The 21,388-nt window shown below is 50.9% G+C and overlaps 1 protein-coding gene across 1 annotated transcript in view; it reads left to right on the forward strand.

Annotated features, from left to right (window-relative positions):
* WNT3A (Wnt family member 3A) overlaps nucleotides 1-21,388 on the forward strand; it is a 46,812-nt gene that overhangs the window by 14,692 nt on the left and 10,732 nt on the right. The window contains exon 2 of the mRNA XM_065874999.1: nucleotides 4,008-4,249. Coding sequence (XP_065731071.1) covers nucleotides 4,008-4,249 — 242 coding nt within the window. The remainder of the gene's footprint in view (nucleotides 1-4,007; nucleotides 4,250-21,388) is intronic.

Raw genomic sequence — 21,388 nt, forward strand, 5'->3', positions numbered from 1 at the left:
TCAGTTCCCGTGACCCTTCCGCATGAGCCTCTCCACTCTTTACAGAAGATGTCATCCCAAACTCTTGTGCTGCCAGTTCCACGTTACATCCTGTTCATGCCGAGTGGAGTGGGGGGATAATGCTGGGCAAAGGTGGGAGGCGGGGAAATTCAGGGTCACCGTGAGGGGTACCACATGGTGGAAACAGATAGCCGACCTCAGCCAAGGGCAGTCGGAGGCCAGCCACATGTGCCGATATAGGCAGAGTGGTCACTGGGGCTGGGATGGGATGTCTCAGCGGGTGGAAGGGTGTAGAAACTGGCTGGAGTAAGTTGGGTAGGAAGTGGAGGTGATGATGTTCTGGAGGAGGACTGGGGCCCAGGGAGTTTTGCCCTCTGATTTACAGGTGGGAGGTTCTCCACGAAAGCATGGGCTGAGAGTGGCAGCGGGCACGCAAGTTAGACACGGCCTACCTCCCCCGCTGCCCACCACCAACCCGTCCTGGACATCCGACCTCAGCCTGGAGTGGGCAGAGCTGGCCCATCTTCTCCACCCTGAAATCCTTACCCTGCCCACTGGGTGCCTCCAAGAGCAGACTGCTGACCTTGGCCTGCATGCCACCTCTCAGTCCAAGGGCCAGCTTCCCTCCCACCCTCCCATCCGTGCATTCAGCCTGTCCATCAGGAAGCTAAGCACCTAGGGCAGCCCAGGGGTCCCAGAGAAGCAGCAGAGCAGCCCCCTGTGGTCTCCACTCAGAGCCATCTGTGCAGGACATGGTGCAGGAGAGCGAGGCTCAGATCACAAAATACTTCCTAGAGAGGAAAGACCTCACAGCTGGGTGAAAGCAGAGGGCTGGACTTTCTGACAGACTGTGGGGTGGGTGTGAGAGAGAGCTGGGGAGGGTCAGGCCTGGCCGGGCACCCAGCACCCAGTAGGCTCTGCAGGCAGTAAAGGAACAAGCAAGGGAATGAGCCAGCCCCACAGTCGAATGCCACTTGGGAGTACTGACTCAGGCAGTGGCATGGGGACGTCCGTGATATCTGGCACGAGGTCATGGCTGGTCTTTGGCTCATCAAGTCATGAGGATGGACAGGATGGGGAGTGTGCCCAGGGAGGGGGATCAGATATTGGAGCATGGATGTGGGAGGGACCCAGGAGGCCAGGAGTCTGGTCTGGAGGCTTCAGGCCTTCCCCAGGAACGGACACTCTAGGGCTGGCCACTCATTAAAAGAAGGCTCAGCTTCACTTGAACACCTGACTGCAAGGTGTCATGGACAGTCCCTGGGGAAAGACAGGTTTTAATTCTTGAGAGATGCACTTGATCAGGAAGGGAGAGCAAGCAGAGGACGAGGGCTGCATGGTTGCCCAGAAATGGTGGGCAGGAGGGTACGGGATGAGAGGATACCATACATGGAAACCCTGTGTTCAGGACTTCAAGGAGAAGTTGCCCTCTCCCAACCAGCTAACTGAATACAGAACTACATAAATGCTGCCGAGGCGAGGCGTAGAGGGTGGCCCTCACACAGAAGGGCAGGGGGACTGTGGGGGATACCAGGGACTCCGTGTGGCCACGGAGATGCCTGGGACGAAGCCCCACGTCAGCTGAGAGATGGGTGGAGACAGGAAGTGTGCGGGGAGGCTGGTGTGACAGGAGCAGGGAGCTCACAGGGTGTGAGAGGAGTAGCTGGACAGATCCAGATTCTCACAGGACTGTGCAGTGAGGAAATGTTCTCTCTGGGTCATCCAATGAGGCATCTCCAGGTACTGAAGGGCATGGGTTTTGTGCCTTAAGGTAAGGCAGCCTCTGAAGATTTTGAAGGCGAAGAGGGAAACATGTTAGGATATGATGTGTATTTCCAGAGAGTGGGTTTGTTTCTCTGAGAGACAGTGATCCTGTTTCCTACCATTCTCACCACAGCTGAATGGAACTGGGTTAGACTCAGAGTAGGACTTCCTGAAAGTCAGCATCTTAATGCAGGTGTGTGGCTTGCTGAGGGACACAGAAACCTTTGTCCCACCTTCTCAGGGGCGCTTAGCCCTCCCAGGGGAGAGGAGGTGCCAAACAAGAGGAACCTCCTGGGTGGGGGGCAGCTGAAACGTTTATAAAGCTGCCATTGCCTTGGTTTCCCCACCAAACAAAGGAAGGGGAAACAGACATTTCCACCTGGATCCCACCAGAGAAAGCTACCAGATAAGCAGGAAGCACCCTGTCAGGCAGAGGGGCCACTCTGGGCCTGGGACACACCACACCCGACACCCCACAGGGAGGAGGAGACCCGGCTCCCTGAGGAGGAGAGAGCGCAGAGGCCAAAGGCCTGGGTGAGCGTGGGTAGCATCTGTACCTCTCTGTGCTAAGAGAGTCCACAGATCTCTGGGGACTAGGTAAGAAGGCACAGAATGCTGTTTCCCTGGAACCACCCCACTCCCAGTTACCCTCCTAGATCTGTGGGGCCTCCCATGCTTTGGTCTTCTCCTACCACCCTAAGGGTCTTCATAGCCCCTTCCAAGAGCTGAAGAGCCTTTGTGATATCAGCGGTTGATGGGGGGGCAGGCTTCCACAGCCGGCCCTGAAGAGTAGCAGTGGCCGCACAGTCATTCACATGGAACACCCACCCAGGGGTGAAGGAAGCACTGAGACGCAGAGGAATCAAGCAGAGCTCTGCCAGCAAGAGCCCATCAACCCACTACAGAGACAGATGCATCCACAGGTGACAGGACTGTGGGTCATCCATTGGGATGGGCAGATATAACAACATGTCACCATGGGATTGGAGAAGGTCTTTCCCCTCTGCTCCAAAAAGGACCTGGTGGTTCTTCCTCTTAAATCAAGGTGTAATCACATATAGTAAAATGACCCCATTTCAGTTAGTTTTGGCACATAAACACATGTGTAACCAACACCTCCATCAAACACAGAGCGCTTCCTTCACCCTAGACCAGTATGGTCCAGTAGAACTTTCCACAGTGACTGAAATATCTAACCATCCAATGTGGTAGCCACAGGCCATGTGTAGCTGGTGTGACGGAGAAACCAAATTTTTCTCTCATTTATTGTCATTTTGCTTACTTTAAATTACATAGGCATGTGTGGTGAGTGGGAACAATTTTGCAAAGCACAGACTGAGAAACATTCTCTCATGCTGTCTTCAGGTCAGGCCAGTCCTCCCTATGAATGAGGAAACTACCCTGATTTCTGTCCCCATCCACAGTGTTGCCTGGCCTTGGTCCCCATCAGAGGAGTCGTGGTCACCCACACTGGGTCAGGCCTCTCTTCAGCACCCTGCCAGGGACATCCCTGCCCTTTGCATCAGTTGTCCACTCCTCTCTGTTTCCAAGGAGAACTCCACTGCAAGAGTAAACACTGTCTGTTCATCCACACTTCTATGGATGCATACTTGGGTGGTTTCCAAGTTTTTCTCTGATGATCACAGCCCTGTGAATATTCTTGAGCACATCTTATTGTGGACATATGCTGTTATATCTGTTGGGTAAATAGCCAAAAGCCGGCTGGCACAGTCGGTATGAGTTCAGCGGTGATTTTCACGCATGTGATTTAGCCACTGCTGTACCCCATCTCGCCGCTGCTCCAGAAGTGGCCCTCCTCCCTCCTACCACAGACCCAGCCGCTCCTCTCTGTGCTGACCCAGCAACACACTGTATCCTCGAGTTCCGTCCTCTGCGCTCCTGAACAGTTTCAGGGTGCTACTGTCTCCACCCCAACAGAACAGGGGACGCCTGCAGCTGCGCAGAGAAGCAGGCAGGCCTCCACCGCTTCCTTGATTTACTTTCTGTCAATCCACGTGCACATCTTGATGTTTTGTGCTAAGCCTCAGGTACAGGTTAGGGACAGGCTTCCTGCACGGTAGAAGCACACCTTGCCCTGGAATGCACAAGCGTCTGGAAGCAAAGGGCCTGTGTGCATCCTCCAAAGAAGGTTCACACTAAGGCAAGCCTGGCTCCTGCTCCTGTTTCATGGGCCAGCAGTGCACCCCTCTTACTAACCAGGCCCCCTTTTCCTCCTCCCCCAGGTCCCTGGCTGTCGGGCCCCAGTACTCATCTCTGGGGACGCAGCCCATCCTCTGCGCCAGCATCCCAGGCCTGGTCCCCAAGCAGCTGCGTTTCTGCCGGAACTACGTAGAGATCATGCCCAGTGTGGCAGAGGGCATCAAGATCAGCATCCAGGAGTGCCAACACCAGTTCCGTGGCCGCCGGTGGAATTGCACCACTGTCAACAACAGCCTGGCCATCTTTGGCCCTGTGCTGGACAAAGGTACACGTGGCACCCGTCATGGCTTTTCAGGCAGAGGTGGCAGCCCAGGGATGTGCGTGCAGCAGGGTCCAAGCCAGCTTCCCCCTCAGTGAGGGTGGGCACAAGCCACTACATTCCCCTCTGCCTTCGTGTCTCACCTATGCTCAAGTGTGGGAACGGCACTTCCAGCAGAGGGGGCAGTGCTGCACAGACCTCATTACCATAAGCATCTCCCATGTGGGTCCTTTCCAATGCTCACCCACTCTGGAGGGTGCTCCTGACACTGGGAAGGATGTAAGATCACGCAGAGATTCCTCCTGCTTCCCCTTTCCCAAAAGCGATTACGTAGTTCCGCGGGGACAAGATTAACCATTGCAGGTTTCCTGCAGGAGCCAGGACTTCAGGCAGGTCTTAGAGAGAAAATATAAAAACAAACAAAAAACACAGAAAGGGAGAGGGTTGGAGATCACAGAGGCACACAGCAGAAGTTATTCAGGGTCATGGAGCCAGGGGTTTATTTTGGGAAGGAGAGGAGGATTGGGAGTGCTGGGTATTGGTTAACTTACGGTGAAGAGCAAACTTTCACAAAACCTAGTAGTTTAAACAATATTAATCATGTGTTATATGTCCCAACATCTGCAGATGTAGACAGATGCAGTAGGCAGGGCTGGTCTCTGCACCTCTGCTGGTCCTCATTTCTCTTACATATCTGGTGGCCAATGCTGCGGTCAGCAGGAACACCCACAAGTAGCCTCTTCACGTGACCTGGGTTCCCTTAAATATAGTGGACAGGCCCTCCAGCAAGTGGGAGGAGAAGGAGGGAGAGAGAAAAAGAGAGAGAAAGAGGGAGAAAGGCTACTTTCACTGAGCAAAATGTTTTCAAGATTTATCCACCTGTAGCATGTTTCAGCACTTTATTCCTTTTTATGGCTGAATTATATTCTATTGTGTGGATGGATCACCTTCTGTTTACCCATTCATCTGTTGATGGACACTTGCGTTGTTTCCAACCTTTTTTGGCTATTGTGAATAATGTTGATATGAGCACTTTTTACAAGTATCTGTTTGAATACCTGTTTTCAATTCTTCTGGGTATACTCCTAGAAGTGGAATTGCTCAGTCATATAGTAATTCTGTGTTTTGAGGAATTACCAAACTGTTTTCCGCAGCAGCTGCACCATTTTATATCCCCACCAGCAGTACATGAGGGTTCCAATTTCTCCACATTTTTGCCAATGTTTGTTATTCTTTGTCTGTTTTTTCCTTTAGCCCTCCCAGTGGAAGCGAAGTGATGTCTCATTGTAATTTTTACTTGCACGTCCCTGATGGCTAATGATGTTGAGCATCTTTTCATGGGCTTGTTGGACATCTGAATGTCTTCTTTGGAGAAATGTCTATGCAAGTCCTTCGCCCAGTTTTTAATTGGGTTGTTTGTCTTTTTGTTGTCGAGTTGTCAGAGTTCTTTATATATTCTAGACACTAGATACTTATCAGAAATACAATTTGCAAATATTTTCTCCCTTGTATCGATTGTCTTTTCAGTTTTGTGACAGTGTCCTTTGATGCACAGAAGTTATAATTTTGGTGAGATTCAATTTACCTATTTAGATGTCATATCAAAGAAAGCATTGCCTAATCTAAGGTTGCTAAGATTTACACCTGTGTTTTCTTCTAAGAGTTTTACAGTTTTACTTCTTACATTTAGGTCTTTGATCTGTTTTTAGTTATTTTTTGTATATGGTGAGAGGTAAGGGTCCAGCTTCATTCTTTTGCACGTGGGAAACCAGTTATCTCAGCACCATCTGTTCCAAAGACTAGTCTTTCCCCCATTGAATGGTCCTGGCACTCTTGTCAAAAATCAATTGTCCATAGATGTCTGGGTTTATTTCTGGACTTTCAATTGCATTCCATTTGTCGATATGCCTGTCATTCTGCCAATATCACACTATCATGTTTTCTGTAGTTTTGTAGTATGTTTTAGAGTTGGGAAGTATAAGTCCTCCAACTTAATTTTTGTTTTACAAGATTGTTTTGGCTTTTTTGGGATCCCTTGCAATTCCATATGAATTTTAGGATGGTTTTTCCATTTCTGAAAAAAAGGCAGTTGGAATTTGTTTTTAAACATCTCTATTGGAGTATAATTGCTTTACAATGGTGTGTTAGTTTCTGCTTTACAACAAAGTGAATCAGCTATACATATACATATATCCCCATATCTCCTCCCTCTTGCGTCTCCCTCCCTCCCACCCTCCCTATCCCACCCCTCTAGGTGGTCACAAAACACTGAGCTGATCTCCTTGTGCTATGCGGCTGCTTCCCACTAGCTATCGGTTTTACATTTGGTAGTGTATATTTGTCCACGCCACTCTCTCACTTTTTTATGGAGATTACATTGAATCTTTGAGAAGTATTGCCATCTTAACAGTATTAAGTCCTCTAATCCATGAACATGGGATGTCTTCCACTTATTTAGGTCTTCCTTAATTTTTCAGCAGTATTTTGTAGTTTTTAGTGAACAGGTCTTGTACATCTTTGGTTAATGCATTCCTAAGCATTTTTATTCTTTTTGATGCTATTATAAATGAAATATTATTTTATTAATTGCCTTTTCAGATTGTTCACTGATTATGTGTAGAAGTACAATTTATTTTTGTGCTTTGATCCTGTATTCTGCAAATTTGCTTAATTGTTTCATTAGTTCTAAGAGTTTTGTGTGGATTCTTTAGGATTTTCTATATATGAGATCATGTCATCTGTGAATAGAAACATTTTTGCTTCTTCCTTTCCAATTTGGAATCCTTTTATTTCTTTTTCTTGCCTAATTGCTCTGGCTAGCACTTTCAGTACTATGTTGAATAGGAGTAGTGAGAGTGGGCACCCTTGTCTTCTTCCTGATCTTAGGGGGAAAGCTTTCAATCTCTCACCATTGAGTATATGATGTTAGCTGTGGGATTTTCATAACTGCCCTTTATCAGGTTGAGGAAATTCCCTTCTATTCCTAATCTGTTGTGTGTTTGTATCATGAAAAGGGTGTTAGATTACATCAAATGTTTTTTCTGAATCAATTAAGATGATCACGTGGTTTCACCTTCATTCTATTAATGTGGCATATTATTATTGGTTGATTTTCATCCATTGAACCACCCTTGCATTCTTGGGATAAACCCCTCTTGGTCATGGTATATAATCCTTCTAATATGCTGGAGGACTTAGTTTGAAAGTATTTTTCTGAGGACTTTTGCATCAATATTCATAAGAAATATTAGCCCATAGTTTCTTTTCTTGTAGTGCCTTTGTCTGGTTTTGGTATCAGGATAATGCTGACCTCATAGAATGAGGTAGGAAGTGTCCCCTCCTTTTCCATTTTTTTGGTAAGAGTTTGAGAATGATTGGTGCCGACTCCTCTTTAAACGTTTGTTACAATTCACTAGTGAAATTCTTCTTTGCTGGGAGGTTTTTCATTTCTAATTCAATCTCTTTACTTGTTATAGGTCTTTTCAGATTTTCTATTTCTTCTTGTGTCAGTTTTGGTAGTTTGTGTGTTTCTAGGACTTTCTCCATTTCCTCTAGGTTAGTCCTTCATTTTTGAAAGATAGTTTTGCCAGATGTAGAATTCTTGGTTGACAGTGTTTTTCTTTCAGCACTTTAAATATATCATCCCACTGCCTTCTGGCCTTATTAGTCTCTGATGAGAAATTGGCTGTTAGTCTTATTGAGGATCCTTTTTACATGATGAATAACTCTTGCTGCTTTCAAGATTCTCTCTTTGTCTCTACCATTTGATAGTTTGATTAAAATGTCTCAGTGTGAAGCTCTCTATGTTTATCCAACTTGAAGTTTGTCGAGCTTCTTGGGAGTATCTTGAGTCTTTGAGATTTTTTTAAAATCAAATTTGGAACTTTTGGCCATTATTTCTTTAAATAGATTCTTTCTGCTCCTTTCTCTCTATTGTCTTCTTCTGGGACTCCCACAATGTGTTTGTTGCTACATTTGATGGTGTCCCACAGGTCTGTTCATTTTTCTTCATTGTTTTTTCTTCCTTCTCCTCAGACTGTATAATTTCAGTTAAACTCTCTTCAAGTTCACTGATTCTTTCTTTTGCCTGCTCAACTCTGTTGAAAACTTCAAGTGAACATTTCATTTCAGTTATTGTACTTTTCAGCTCCACAAATTTTATTTAGATTCTGTTTATAATTTCTGTCTCTTTACTGACAGTCTCTCTTTGTTGAGAAACTTTTCTCCTGGTTTCCTTTATCTCTCTGAGAACATTTAGGACAGTTGATTTAGAGTCATTGTCTAGTATGTTCAGTATTTGTGCTTCCTCAGAGATAGTTTCTGTTAATTTAATTTTCCTTTTCCTATGGGTGGGCCATACTTTCTTGTTTCTTTTCATGCCTAGTAATTTTTTGTTGAAATGTGGAGTTTTTGAATATTATAATATGGTAACTCAGGAGATTAGACTCTTCTTCCTCTTCAGGGTCTGTTGTTGTTACTATGGGTTGTTGTTGCTTGTTTGTTTAGTGCCTTTTCTAAACTATTTTTAATTACTGCATTCCATGTCATGTGTGGTTCTCTGAAGTCTGTTTCTTTAGCTTAGAGTCAGCTAGTGGTTTGGCAGAGATTTCCTTAATATCCTGGGATAACAACAACAACAAGAAAAAGGCCCCCACTCTGCCATTTTGCTGATGCCACTTTGTATCATCTTTTGAGACCTAGCCTCAAAGGCTGGGCAGTGCCACATTCTGTTGGTCAAGGCAGTTACAAAGGCCCACCCAGATTTTAGGGTAGGGGACACAGACTCCACCCTTGATAGCATGTTAAGGTCACCTTGGGAAATGAGCATTAAGGACGGGACATTCATTGGTGTGGCCACCTATGGAACTGCCATCCAATCTAGGATGGGCCAACAGAGATTTGATGCCTAAGGTGGGTCCCCAGGGGCCACAGCTGAACATGCTGTCAGTAGCGAGAGTAGGCCACAGAAGACATAAGAAGAGAGGATGCCAAAGGAAGGCTACTAGGACAAAGGTAGGGTGGGTCACATCAGCAAAGATCTGCTGGGGGCCCTGTAGTCCCAAGGGGGCATTGGTGACAGGATGGCCAAGGCCATGTACCACCTCTTCCACACACCTGCTTTCCCATCTTGTAAAGGGAAGCCCCATCCTTCTGTTACTTGGAGTCACCCATGATTCCTCTCCGTTGCAAGTCCCATCAACAGTACCTTCAGAGTCATTCCTGAATCCAACCATTTACCACCAAGCCCAGCCACCCTGAAACCGTGCATCATCAAAGTGGCTCCTATACAACCGTTCAGTCCCATTCCCAATGTCCCTGAGGCCAAAAGAGCTGTGTCAACCACACCCCTCCTTCACTTGGGCCCTCCAGGGCTCCCAGCTCTCTCGAATCCTCTGGCCCTGCTGCCTCTTTTCCCTCCTCCTCTTCATCCTCCCTGTGCCCCTGTCCAGCCCCACTGGCCTCTTGGCTGCCTCCCAAACACTGAGTACAGTTCTATCTCCACCTTTGTTTTTGCATATCCCTCTGCCATTGCTCTTTTCTCTGCCTTGTGTGTGATTCCCTGCCCATTTCCCTCAGTCTCCTTCTAAATGCCACCTTGTCTCCTGTGTCATGTAGCATCCCCCATGCTGACCCTCTCTATCCCTGTCACCCGGTATCACATCTTGCTGCCCGTTGTCCTCAGTCCTTTACCATCACATCCATCAACCACCCCATGAGTACTATGAGGCCCACCCCAGCTGCCCTGTCTGTCTTGCCAGCACTTGGCCTGTATGTATGGGAGGAACAAATGGCCTTGTTCAGACCTGGCAGCCAGAATGCAGAGGAAGGAAGAACAAAAGATGTCTGGGAGGAAGACACACCAGGCCCTGAGACTGCTGGCATACTGTGGGCAGAGGTCCTGAGAGTGCAACTGAGCATTGCATTAAGGGCAGGTGGGGCCCGGTGGTGTTTGTTCAAGGGGTCGGGGCTCTCCGACATCAGGCAGTCATGGTCATGCCCCTCAAGGTTGGTCTGTATTCTCTAGGGGCAAGAAGGGGCAGAGGAGAGTCATGTCATGTGACCTTGACAAGCAAGTCAGCTCACTTCCTGGAGCACTAGCGTCCCCATCTATAAAATGGGAGAATAATTGCCACAGCCAACTTCACAGAGCTACTGGCTGGGGTAATTATACATCAGCTCCTGTGGGGATGGCCACCGACATGTGTGGGAGAAGTTAGGGCCACAGGGTGATGTGACACATTGAGTGTGGGGGCATGTGTGTGTGAGTGTGTGCAAGTGTGTGTGTGCATGCATGTGCATGATTGTGTGTGTGGTGCCTGCGCGTGTGGGGTCATCTGTGGATTGTGTGTGCGTGTGTGTGTATGCATGTGTACAAGTGTGTACTTGTGTGTTTGAACACGTATGTGTTCACGTTTTTGCGTGCGCATATTTGTGTGTAGTACGTGTGTGCATTTATGTACATGTGTGTGTAGTGTGTAGTGTGTGTGTGGTGCAGGGTCCCATGCTGTGCCATGGTCAGGGAGGTATGCCCATCAATTTCACCATGCCCGGGAGGGCCCAGACAGGATCATGGTGCCATCTGGGTTCCTGGCTCCAGAGCCTGATGCGGGTGTCTAGGGTTCCCATACTCCTAAGTAAGAAGAAGTGTCAGGGATTTCGGGAAGAAGGCAGAAGCCTGTACACCTGACACGGCTGCCATCCTGGTGGTGGAGGAAGGCTGTGTCAGGTGGGGTCAGGCCCCACCTGGAAGCCAGAGAAGGAAATGTGGATTTATTTCTGGGCTCTCTTCTACCCCATTGGTTCACATGTCTGTCCTATGCCCAGGCCACACTGTCTTGACTTCTGTGGCCCTGTAGTAAGTTTGAAAACAGGGCAGTGTGAGTCCTCCAACTATGTTCTGCTTTTCCAAGCTTGCTTCAGCTTCTTGGGGCTCCTTATAAAGGGATTTTAGGATCAGCTCATCAATTTCTGCAAAAAAAAAAAAAAAACTTGGTTTTTTAGAGATTGCATTGAATCTGCAGATCGCTTAGAGGAATATTGCCATCTTAACAATTTGAAGTCTTCTGATTCATAAACACGGAATGTCTTTCCGTTTATTTAGGTCTTTAACGTCTTCCAATGACATTTTGCAGTTTTCAGCATACAAATCTTCTATTTATTCCTAAGCATTTTTTTCTTTTTGATGCTATTATAAATGGAACTGTTTTCTTAATCTCATTTTTGCATTGTTCATTGCTAGTGTATAGCAACATGGTTGATTTTCAAATATTGATCTCATACTCTATAACCTTGCTGAAGGTTTATCAATTCTAATAGATGTTTCATGCATTCCTTAGAATTTTCATGTCATTTGCTAATAGAGACAGTTTTCTCCCGTCTGGACACTCTTTATTTATTTTTTTTTTTCTTGCTCAGTTGCCCTGGCTGGAGCCTCCAGGAAATGATGAATAGCAGTGAGCAGAGCAGGTGCCCCTGATTTCTTCCTGATCTTAGAGGAACAGCTTTTGGGGCCCATTCTGTTCTTAAAATTTAAAGATCTAGGCATGAGGATCATCCTTCAGAAAAATAAACAGATAAAAGGGAGAGTTTTGATATAATGTCTCTTGATTCTTTGAATTTTTTCTGAGTTACCTGTGCCAAAACTCTCACAGTGATATATTATCAAAAAGTTTTAAAAATTTGTCAGCTCATCATTCAATTGGGTCCTCTTTCATTCTGAAACAAGAAATTGGAAACACCTGATTTACACAGAGCTTGGTGTCCCAGTCTTTATAGATGGTACCAGGGCTGAACATGTGCCAGGAAAACTGGGAGTCTCTTCATGGGTCAAGTGGGAGATGGGTGGTCCTAGAAGGGGAGGCGGGAGAAGAAGCAACAATGCCAGTGAGGTTGCCTTGGAATCACCCATGCCGACCTATGCACCCCTAGGGATATGTGAACCTGCCTTGGAGACCCCTGGGGCACAGCATCACCCTCACAGGCCCACAGGCTTTGTCCCTTTTCTGCACGTTCAGACATAGGATCCTGTCATGCTCAGCTCCAAACCCGCAATCTTCCAGCTATGGTCAAACACACAAGCACCCTAGTCAGGACAGCTGTGGAGGCCCTGAGGCCTGCCTCTTGACCCCTGCCCATACTCCCTTCTGTGTTACCCACATCGGGGTGCCACAGCAGCCATGCTCTCTCCCAGGCGACTTTTCCAACATCGCCATTGTAGATGGACCTTCCCTGCCAGTCCAGAGCTGCCTGCACCTGCCCCTCACTGGACCCCACAGTCTGAGATGGGGTCAGTCTTTGTGGGCCCCATTTTTGCAATCCTCATCCTCTCCAGATCCTTCTTATCTTTAGCTCTCAGCCCACAGGAACTACCTGGGGGGCAGCTCCTGGCCTCCAGAGCAGCTCCTAGTTTCCTGCCTCCAACCTCAATATCACTCTCCCGGGACAAAAGCTGAGCCCTGCAGGGTGATCTCAGGTCTGGTGTGGGGCCCCCTGCCATGCGCAGCAGGTTCACACAGCAGGCACATAGGGCAGTACCAAGGTTTGCTCTGGCACAGAATGGGTGCTTTATAAGGATGTGCTGAGTGAGTGACTGAAGGGTGAGCACATATGCCTGAGGGTGCCCACGTGGGCAGGTTTCCCTGGGGAGGGGGGCGTCTGAGCTGGATCTTAAAGCGTTTTCTCTCTTTCTTTAAAACATGTATACAGGGCTTTTGGAGCCGTGTGTTAAGTGTTTTACACACAGCAGTAAACTGAATCCTAGCACCCATCTCATGAGCCAGCACTATGGTTACAAGTTAAAGAAACTGAGGCACAAAGAAGGGGCTGGGCCAGGACTCCTAAGAATGTGCCAGCCTGTGGTGGAGAGGGTGGTGGTGTCTGTAGGGGCTCTCCAGGTGAGAACAGGTGCTGCAGGTGCCCAGGGCCTGCCCCAAGGAACAGACAAGTCACTAACTTCTGGGCTGGGGGCCCAGGGAGTTCCCCCTCTTCCTCTGCACTCCCTCACTTCCTTGAAAGCCTCTCAGGGGGAACCAAGACTCCAGCAGGCCTCTGGGACCCTCGTGTGGCCTTGGTGTCCCAGTCCCTTTGCCCCCATATCCACCCTTCCAATGTCCACTCTCCCCTCTTGTCCTCTCTCCCCCGTGTCCACTCTCCCCCATGTTCTCCCCTTCATGTCCACTCCCACATGTCCATGCTCCTTCCTCTGCCCTTTGCCCCCTCTGCTCCCCCCTCCCCTGACCTGATCTCTGCCCCTCCCTCCCTCCTCCATTTTCAGCTGGATGAAAGTCATCTCAGCTCCCATACGCCCTCACCACTTCATCTAATGGGAAAGAGGAAGCCCTCTCTCCCCCATCGCTTGCCACGGGGCTGAGAAATGGCAGGATTCATTGTGGCGCAGAGCTGAATGGCCCAGGAGGAAGGAGCCTGCCAGGTGCCCCAGAGAGAGGCCAGCTCTGGGAGGCCATTGTGGAGGCCCCCGCCTGGCCACCGGGCCACACTCACAGTAATCAATCTGATTGGATTAGGGTCAGGGCGACCCTAATCATGTCAGAGGTCACTCAGGCTTTGTGGCAAGGTCCGTGGGGTGCTTGACCACCCCTGCTGAGGCGGCCTAGTTGAACAAAGCTTAACACTGTCAGCTGAGCAGAGGGCCCCAGCCCCGTGTGGAGGTGTGCGAGTGTGTGCGTGTGGGGTGAGGATAAGAGGGAAAGAGCGTGTGCTCATGCCTCCTGCTTCCAGCTCACACACACACACAAACCACCATCTGCCTGGCCTGGGGCTGGGGGCTGGTGGACCCCTGAGAAGCTGCCACCGAGGAACGTGGGGTTGGGAGACAGAGGTGAGCCCGGGCTCGGAAGAAGTCCCCTCCACCCTCACTTTCCACAGCAGCAGAACCATGGAACCTGCATTAGCCAGAAAGTATTTGAAGAATTTTGAGTGCATGAAGGCTGGCACACGATTGCGGCTTATCTGTCCCTCCAGGCAGGCCCCTGGACACCTGGAGCGCCTGCTTTCCCTGAGAGCTGCCCGACACCCACTCTTGACCCCCAGTGAGGTGAAGGGGTGGGGAGGCCAAAAGGCAGGGAAGGCAGGTCCCAGACCTCAGTGCCTTAGCAGACACTCCTGGAGGAAGCCGAGCCAGGGCCATGCCCCTAGGGAAGCACAGTGGGTGCAGCTGGTCCAAGGTCCAGGCCAGTGGGTTTGTGGGTGGCACATGACTTTGGGGGGACCTGGGTCTCAGCTGGGTGGGGCATTTGCAACTTACAGAAATGGAAGGGGCCATAAAGAGGTGAGTCAGGGGAGCAGGACCCTTGATGCCTCTCCCACTGGTGTCCCAGCACGTCAGCACGAACAGGTGGGGCATGGTCCCCAGCTTCATCATCAATGACCTCTAGAAACCGGACCTCAGCCTGTGTCCATCCACTAGTTTAGTGCCCTCGGTATAGTGCTCTTGGCAGTGGCTTTCCCAGGCACCCCCAAGCCTGGGCTACAGTGGCTTCCCTAAAGAAGAGACTGGGGGAACCACTCAACCCTGCCTCTGATTCCAGCATATGTGCCTCCAAAACCCCCTTCGGGGGTCTCAGGACCTGGAGGACACAGGGCCTGCACATCTGCATTCCAGGTGGGGCATCCCCATTGGCAGAGGGAGCCTTGCTGCTGGTAGAAGTGGGCTGACTCTCACTGTGGGGTCTGCACTTGGACCTCACCCATTGGGCAGCTGAGCTGGGGACCCTAGCTGACCCCTCAAAGCACATCATGTCAGAGTCCTGGCTGGTTACCCTAGGGGCAGGGTCTGTGGGTGTCAATCAAGGTCTCCGCCAGTGTGTTCCGGGTGCCTGTTGCCTTCTCTGGCTCCCCAGACAGTGCTCATATCCCCTCGCAGCCCTCCGCCTGTGCCCTTGGACAGCCCTGGGACAAGCACCTATGTCTGCCTGCCTTCTTCCCCATTCTCCTTGGGGGTTGGGCTGGGGAGGATCAGGAGGGGGGACAGCATGGCCTGTCCCCTCCCCAGCAGAGCCCCTTCCCTTGGCCAGCCTCCAGGGGGTGGTCTGTCCACCTCCTTGTGTGTCCCGGCTTGATCTGCGGAGGGCCGGCGTGCAGGCACGGGGCCGGGGCAGGACAGCCAGGACGGCACAAGCCACAGGGCTCAGGAGGGGTCAGAGAGAAGAAGGGGCCCTTGAGGGAACCGGCATCCCTGAATCCAGGTTGCAACCCCTGACCCTCATCGGAAAGTGTTTCGGTTCACGGTGGTTGGGGAGCTCTGACTGTCTCTGCGGCCTCCCCCGTATATCATTAACTCTCCCCAGTTGGGGGTGTGTGTAAAGGGGCCAGGAGAGACCCCGGCGACACCCTGCCGCGCCCGGCTCAGAAAACAATATCCCCACGACGACGACAAGATTAAGCACAAGAGAAAAGTGAAAATGCTGCTGGCGATTCACACGCCCTCGGGAGGGCTGTGTTAAAGCGTGTGAATAGCGAGCTCCCCTCGCGCCCCAGGCCCCTGGGCTGCGCATACCTCCCGGTTGCTATGACTGGCTTGCTATGGCCTAATCGCCGACGAGGGGGGAAATTCATATAAAATATCGAGAGCCATTGTGGGCCTAACGCGGCGTGACAGTGGCTCACAAAGCCAGATTCATTAGCCCCAGCAGGTAATCAGGACGCCGGCCGTGCTGGCGGCCGGGCGGTGTCAGGGGCCGCAGCTATAGCGGGGCGCAAGCTGCATTCCGCTCTCAGGTGGCTCCATCCTTTGTGCAGGACGGGCCAACGGGATTACCAAATGCCATTGCCCATTGCGACAACCCCTCCTGGCCGCCCCGCTAGCTCTGAGACCAAGGAAGGTGGGCTGTGTGGGAAGGGAGCAAACTGCCGGCTAGGGGCTCAGGCCAGTCTCCCATCTCTTCTTCCCTCATGTCGGGGCATTGGTAGGAGGAAGAGATGCCAACCTCTGAATGCTCTAAAAGTGCCCTTGAGGCCTTCGTGGGCCAGGGAGACAGACACAGAGCATTTGCTGACCTCTCTGCACTTGCACAGGCACTGCAGGACTTGCTTGTCTTTTGGGGGGTGGCCATCCCTGGACCTGCCTCTCTGCATCCTCCCCCTCCTACAGCCTCTCACCTGCCAGGTGTGCAGTGGCCCAGGCCTGGCCCAAGGAGGCTGAGTGGTGCCTGAGAGGGAGCCACAGTCACTGCCCTTGAGTGTGTGCTAAGGATGCGGCATGAGTGAGGGCACTGAGTTCTCTCCGTGTCCTGCCAGTGATGCTCTGTGGGCAGGTAGGAGCAGAGAGGGTCCCCACAGAGGCTCCCATGGAGGCTCAGTGCCCACAGGAACCATTTGCCCTGACCTGGCCTCTCTGTAGTCCTGTCCAACTGTGAACACCGGCAGCTGCCACAAAGCACTCCTTACCTGGAACGCCAGGGAAGACTCACAGAGGGCCCCCATCTGAGTGGGGACAAGCCTGTAGGATGGGGGATTCCCCTCACATACCTGGCGAGAGAGAAGCTTCCCTGCAGGGCAGTAGAGTGGTGGGGCTGGGGTCCAGGACTCCCCACCCTGGGCAGGTGATTAGCCATGGTCCTGACAGTGGGGAGGGGGTCTCCATGGAGACAAGGGAGCCTGCCTTAGGGCTGCACCCTCTCCGCTGACCAACCCCCAGCACCAAGGCAGGGAGTCTGACCCAAAAGTCAACACTGCCCAGGGGAGTAGTGGAGCCCCAGGTCTCCAGGGGCCACGGGGCAGGCATGCCCAGGAGAGAGAGGGCTATCCCTCAGGCCAGAACTCAGCCAGGAGGAGGCTTTGACAGGCAGGTCCTACAGTTCCCAAGGAGGAGGTCACACCCCACCCTGCCCCAGGCTGAATCCCCACCCAGCCACTAGATGATAGCAGCCAGGCCCCAGTGACCCAGGGCCTCACTTCACATACGAGCCAGGCCAGAGATGCACAGCCCACTGCAGGAGCCCGGAGCAGGGGCAGTATGCGAGACCCTCCGTGTGAGCCACCTCCACGTCCCTCTAATGGGGGGGAGTGTGTCAGAGACACCCTTGCCACGGTAAACTCCTCCCCTCTCCCTGCAGAATCCTGTCCTGGGACCTCCCTCCCAAACACCTCCTGAGTCTGGCCAACTTCCAGAGGACGGGGCTTAGGAATCTGAGACCATAATGGAGGCTGAGTTCAGCTCAGGGATGCATCAGAATCACCAGAGGATTGCTTACAGACACAGATGCTCCCCACCCGGAACGGTGGGCCTGGGTCCACTGGTAGGTCTGCAGTGACCACTACTGGGGCACCTGGTTACCTGCAGAGCTTCTCAGAGGGTCCACTGGGTGGACTCCACAGACGGAACACCCAGGAGCTTGATCTCATTGGTCAGTGGTCGAATTTGAACCACAATCCCCTTCCAGGAACTTCCACTGCCAGGGGTCACACTCTATCCTCCGAAAAGCGCTCCAGCGCCCCCTCAGGCCCACAGGCCTATCCCAGGAGCCCTCGGCCATCCCCTCCTTCTCATCTGGTATCAGGCCTCCGTAGCGTTCCCCTTCCAGGAGAGGACAGATGGGCCTCTCCTCACTCCATGTGGCTGTGAAGTATGGGGCCCGGCAGGGCAGGTGGGCCCTTCACCTCCTGAAAGCTGCAACTACTGAAACAGCCTGGTGGTCATGGGATCCACTGCTGGGGGGTGCAGGAGCATCTCCTGTGACCCCTGTCTGGGCTCAGTACTCACTGTCGGGCAGCCTGTGACCGGGGCTGACCCATTTTGAGCCTTCACACATCATTGGGACTGAGAGGGCCTTCAGGGCCCATGGTGGTGGCTCAGCAGACAGGAGCCCTCTCTTTCTGTCCGGACCAGTCCTCTCAGCAGTTATAAAAAGATGCGCAGGGCCCAGGGCAGGGAGGCCTCTGGGCAGTGCTTTCCTATCAATCCCTGATAAAAGGGTCTTCTGGGTAATCTCCCAGAGGGAAAATCAGCTCTGGGACAGAGCCTGCAGCCTTCTTGTCCACTTAGAACACAGTCAGTGCTCAATAAGTAGTTGCCAACCACCAGCTTCATGGTGAAATGTGAAAGGCGAGGCCCTTGGAATAATTTTTTTGAACTTTCTTCAGCATATAGGACTTTGGGACTGTATCCCTTTTTAATGTTAAAAGGTCCTTTTCTGAAATTATGAGAGTCATTTCTTATGTGTCTTATTCTCTCAAAAAAGTAACAACATTTTGCAGTCCTATTTCAGTCCCCAAGTAATTTCTAGTACTTGCCAAGCCTATGAAATCCAAATCTGGAGACAGGATTTGTTAAAATCCCTCTAGTTCTAAAGTTCTGAGACCCAGGGAAGTGAAGTAACTGCCAAAGCCCATCTCACATGTGACACTCAACCCTCATGCCCAGGGCTGGGCTGGCCTCAGTGATGATGCAGCCCTGCCAGGTGACTCCCCCTGCCCTCCCCCAGACTCCCAGCTCTTGCCATATAGTCCTCCTTCACCTGCCCCAGACTCTACCTCTACCCTTCCATCCCTCCACAGTTCATCCACCCTTCCATCAATCCATCATCCAGCCAACATCCACCCACTATCCTCTGTCCACCACCACACATCCATCCATCCACTCACCCATCCGCCCACTCTCCACCATCCACCCGTTCATTCATCCATTCACCCATCCACCATCCATCCATTCAGCCACCCATCCATCCCAGGCCTGCCCCAGAGCTCACATTGCCAAGCCTACTGTGTGTCCTTGTTCCCCTTACTCTCTTCATCATAAACTGTAAGCTCCCAAAGGCAGGAGCTCCCAAAGGCCAGCCCAAAGCAAGGAACCTGACTTGCAATAGCAGGGCCTCCCACTAAAGGAATGCAAGGATTCCTCTGGTTCACCCTCCTCCTTCCCAGTGCAGGGATTCCCTCCACCTAACAGTGGGTCATCCAGTTTATGCTTGATTACCGCAAGAACAGGTAGCTCCTTCAACCTTTCAGAAAGCCTGGGTTGTTAGACATTTCATCAGATAGAGCAGCAATCCACTTTCTTGCAGACTTCTTACCTTGGTTCTTGAGAATGGGCACCCTGCATCTTACTTATTTTATATTCCTAGTGTATGGCTCATTATAGACTCTCAGGTCCTGGAAGGGTGGATGGATGGATGGATGGATGGTAGAAGAATAAATGAATGGATGGGTGGATTGTAGATGGATGGATGGCTAGATGGTAGAAGAATGAAAGGAAGGGTATATCACTGATACTTTGCATGAACGCAATAAATAAGTGCTAATGAGACAACATCAAGTTTCTGGGGAAGATGGTTTTCTCGATGGAAGACGCTTGTCTTACAGAAAGACTTTGTTACAAGATTCCCTTTCTTCTTCCTTTTCCCAAGCCCTAACTGCAGTGTGGGATAAGAGTCCTGGGCTGGAACAGAGCAGGACTGAGATAGCTCAAAACACTCATGCAGGCTCTATCGCAGCAACTTGGTAAATTGACAAAATTGGTCCTTAAGCACCCCCCTCTCGTAGCCCGTGTCCCCTCCTCCTCTCTTGACCTGTCATAGCCCATTCAAAAGAAGACATTTTGCTGGTGACAGAGGTATTTCCAGTCTCATCTCCAAGATGCAATTCTCTTCCCACAGGCAGGATGGTTCTCTCTCCCCCTCCCTAGCTGCCTGTGTTGTATAATCTCTGACAAGGCTGCTGTCTGTGGCTAAAAACTTTGCTGTAACTGGGGCAGCTGCTGGGCTTCAGACCCTGGTCTGAGTCCTGATTGTGCCTGCCCCACCCATGACCTTAGGGGAGCCCTGTCCCCCTTCCTCTGTAAACTCAGGCTACTCCAGCCAGTCAGTCATGACCTTCTTGGTTCAAACCCCTGTGGAAATCTGATAAAAGCAATCTATCCAGAAAAACACATGAGTTTTCAGACATGCCCTGGAATTCCAGCTCATGATTTTGTCAGGGTTAAGAACCCCCTAAAGTCTGCCCATGGATTCCTGGGTTAAAAGCCCCACCACTGTGGGATGTCATCTGGGCATTCAGGGGGTCTTCCTTCTGCACAGTCTCAGGATGTGTTTTAACTTTTTCTTTGGAAATAGTTGTATACTTACAGAAATACTGCAGGAGTCCAGATCTCTTCCTAGGCCTCCCCAGTGCTGACATCACACAAACCCAGCTAGATCCATCAAAACTAAGATCCATCACTACTAACTAAACTCCAGACTTTACCCAGATTTCACCCAGTTTTCCACCAATGTCCCTTATCTGTCCAGGGTCCCATCCCAAGTCCCTAAGCCCAGACCAGCCCTGCCCTTCATGCCCTTGAGACTGGGAGGAGCTTGGTTAGGCCTTTGGGTTTGGTTTGTTCAACGTTTCCTGATAATTAGATGCAAGTTACGATTCTTTGGTTAGAATGTCTCAAAGGAGGTGGAATGTCCTGGTGGGGGCCTCGTCTTAGGAGGCACGTGGCATCCATCCGTCTTCTGTCCCATTGCTGGTGACCGCAACCCCTATTTCTCTGGTAAGGCGGGGTCTGTCAGATTTCTCCAATGCAGAGTTTCAGTTTTTCCCTTTGTGATTGATCTGTATCTCGGGGAACTACTTAAAGACCTGTGTCTTCCATTTGAAAGGGGACTTTCTTTGCCAGAATGGACCACCTCAAGTTTTTCTGGCTCGTGGTCTTGTAAAGGCTTCTTTTCCTGATGAGCAATTTAAAGGCCGGCTCCAGGGTGTCCTTGGCCCTCGGGGCTTTATTTGTGAGGAGGCCCTCTTTTCATTTAGCGGAAGCGGAAATTGAGGCCCCCAAAGGAAAGAGAAGTGTGCAGGGTCACACAGCTAGTTGGTGACAGAGCAGGGCAGGAATGAGTTCTTTTTCCTCCAAGTTCAAGGGGGAACACCCCTCCCAACCCCCGCACACCCTTCCCCTCAAGTGTGTCTGGCAGCCCTGGACTGTTTACCTGAGCTCGATAAGCAGAGATCTCCGAGCCCCGTTCAGGGCAGAGCAAAGCCCCAGGCCTGCTTTCTCTCCCCTTATCTCAGAAGCTGGAGAAGGGGAGGTAAGGAGGGGCTAGAGGAGGGGGCAGAGCAGAGGCAGAGACAGAGGCAGGATCCTCCTATAGGAGCTAGCCCTGGGCCCTCAGGGGGCAGAGTCAGAGGGAGTTGGGGGAGCATATTCAA

This window comes from Phocoena phocoena, chromosome 3 (genome assembly GCF_963924675.1).
Source record: "Phocoena phocoena chromosome 3, mPhoPho1.1, whole genome shotgun sequence".
Lineage (NCBI taxonomy): Eukaryota > Metazoa > Chordata > Mammalia > Artiodactyla > Phocoenidae > Phocoena > Phocoena phocoena.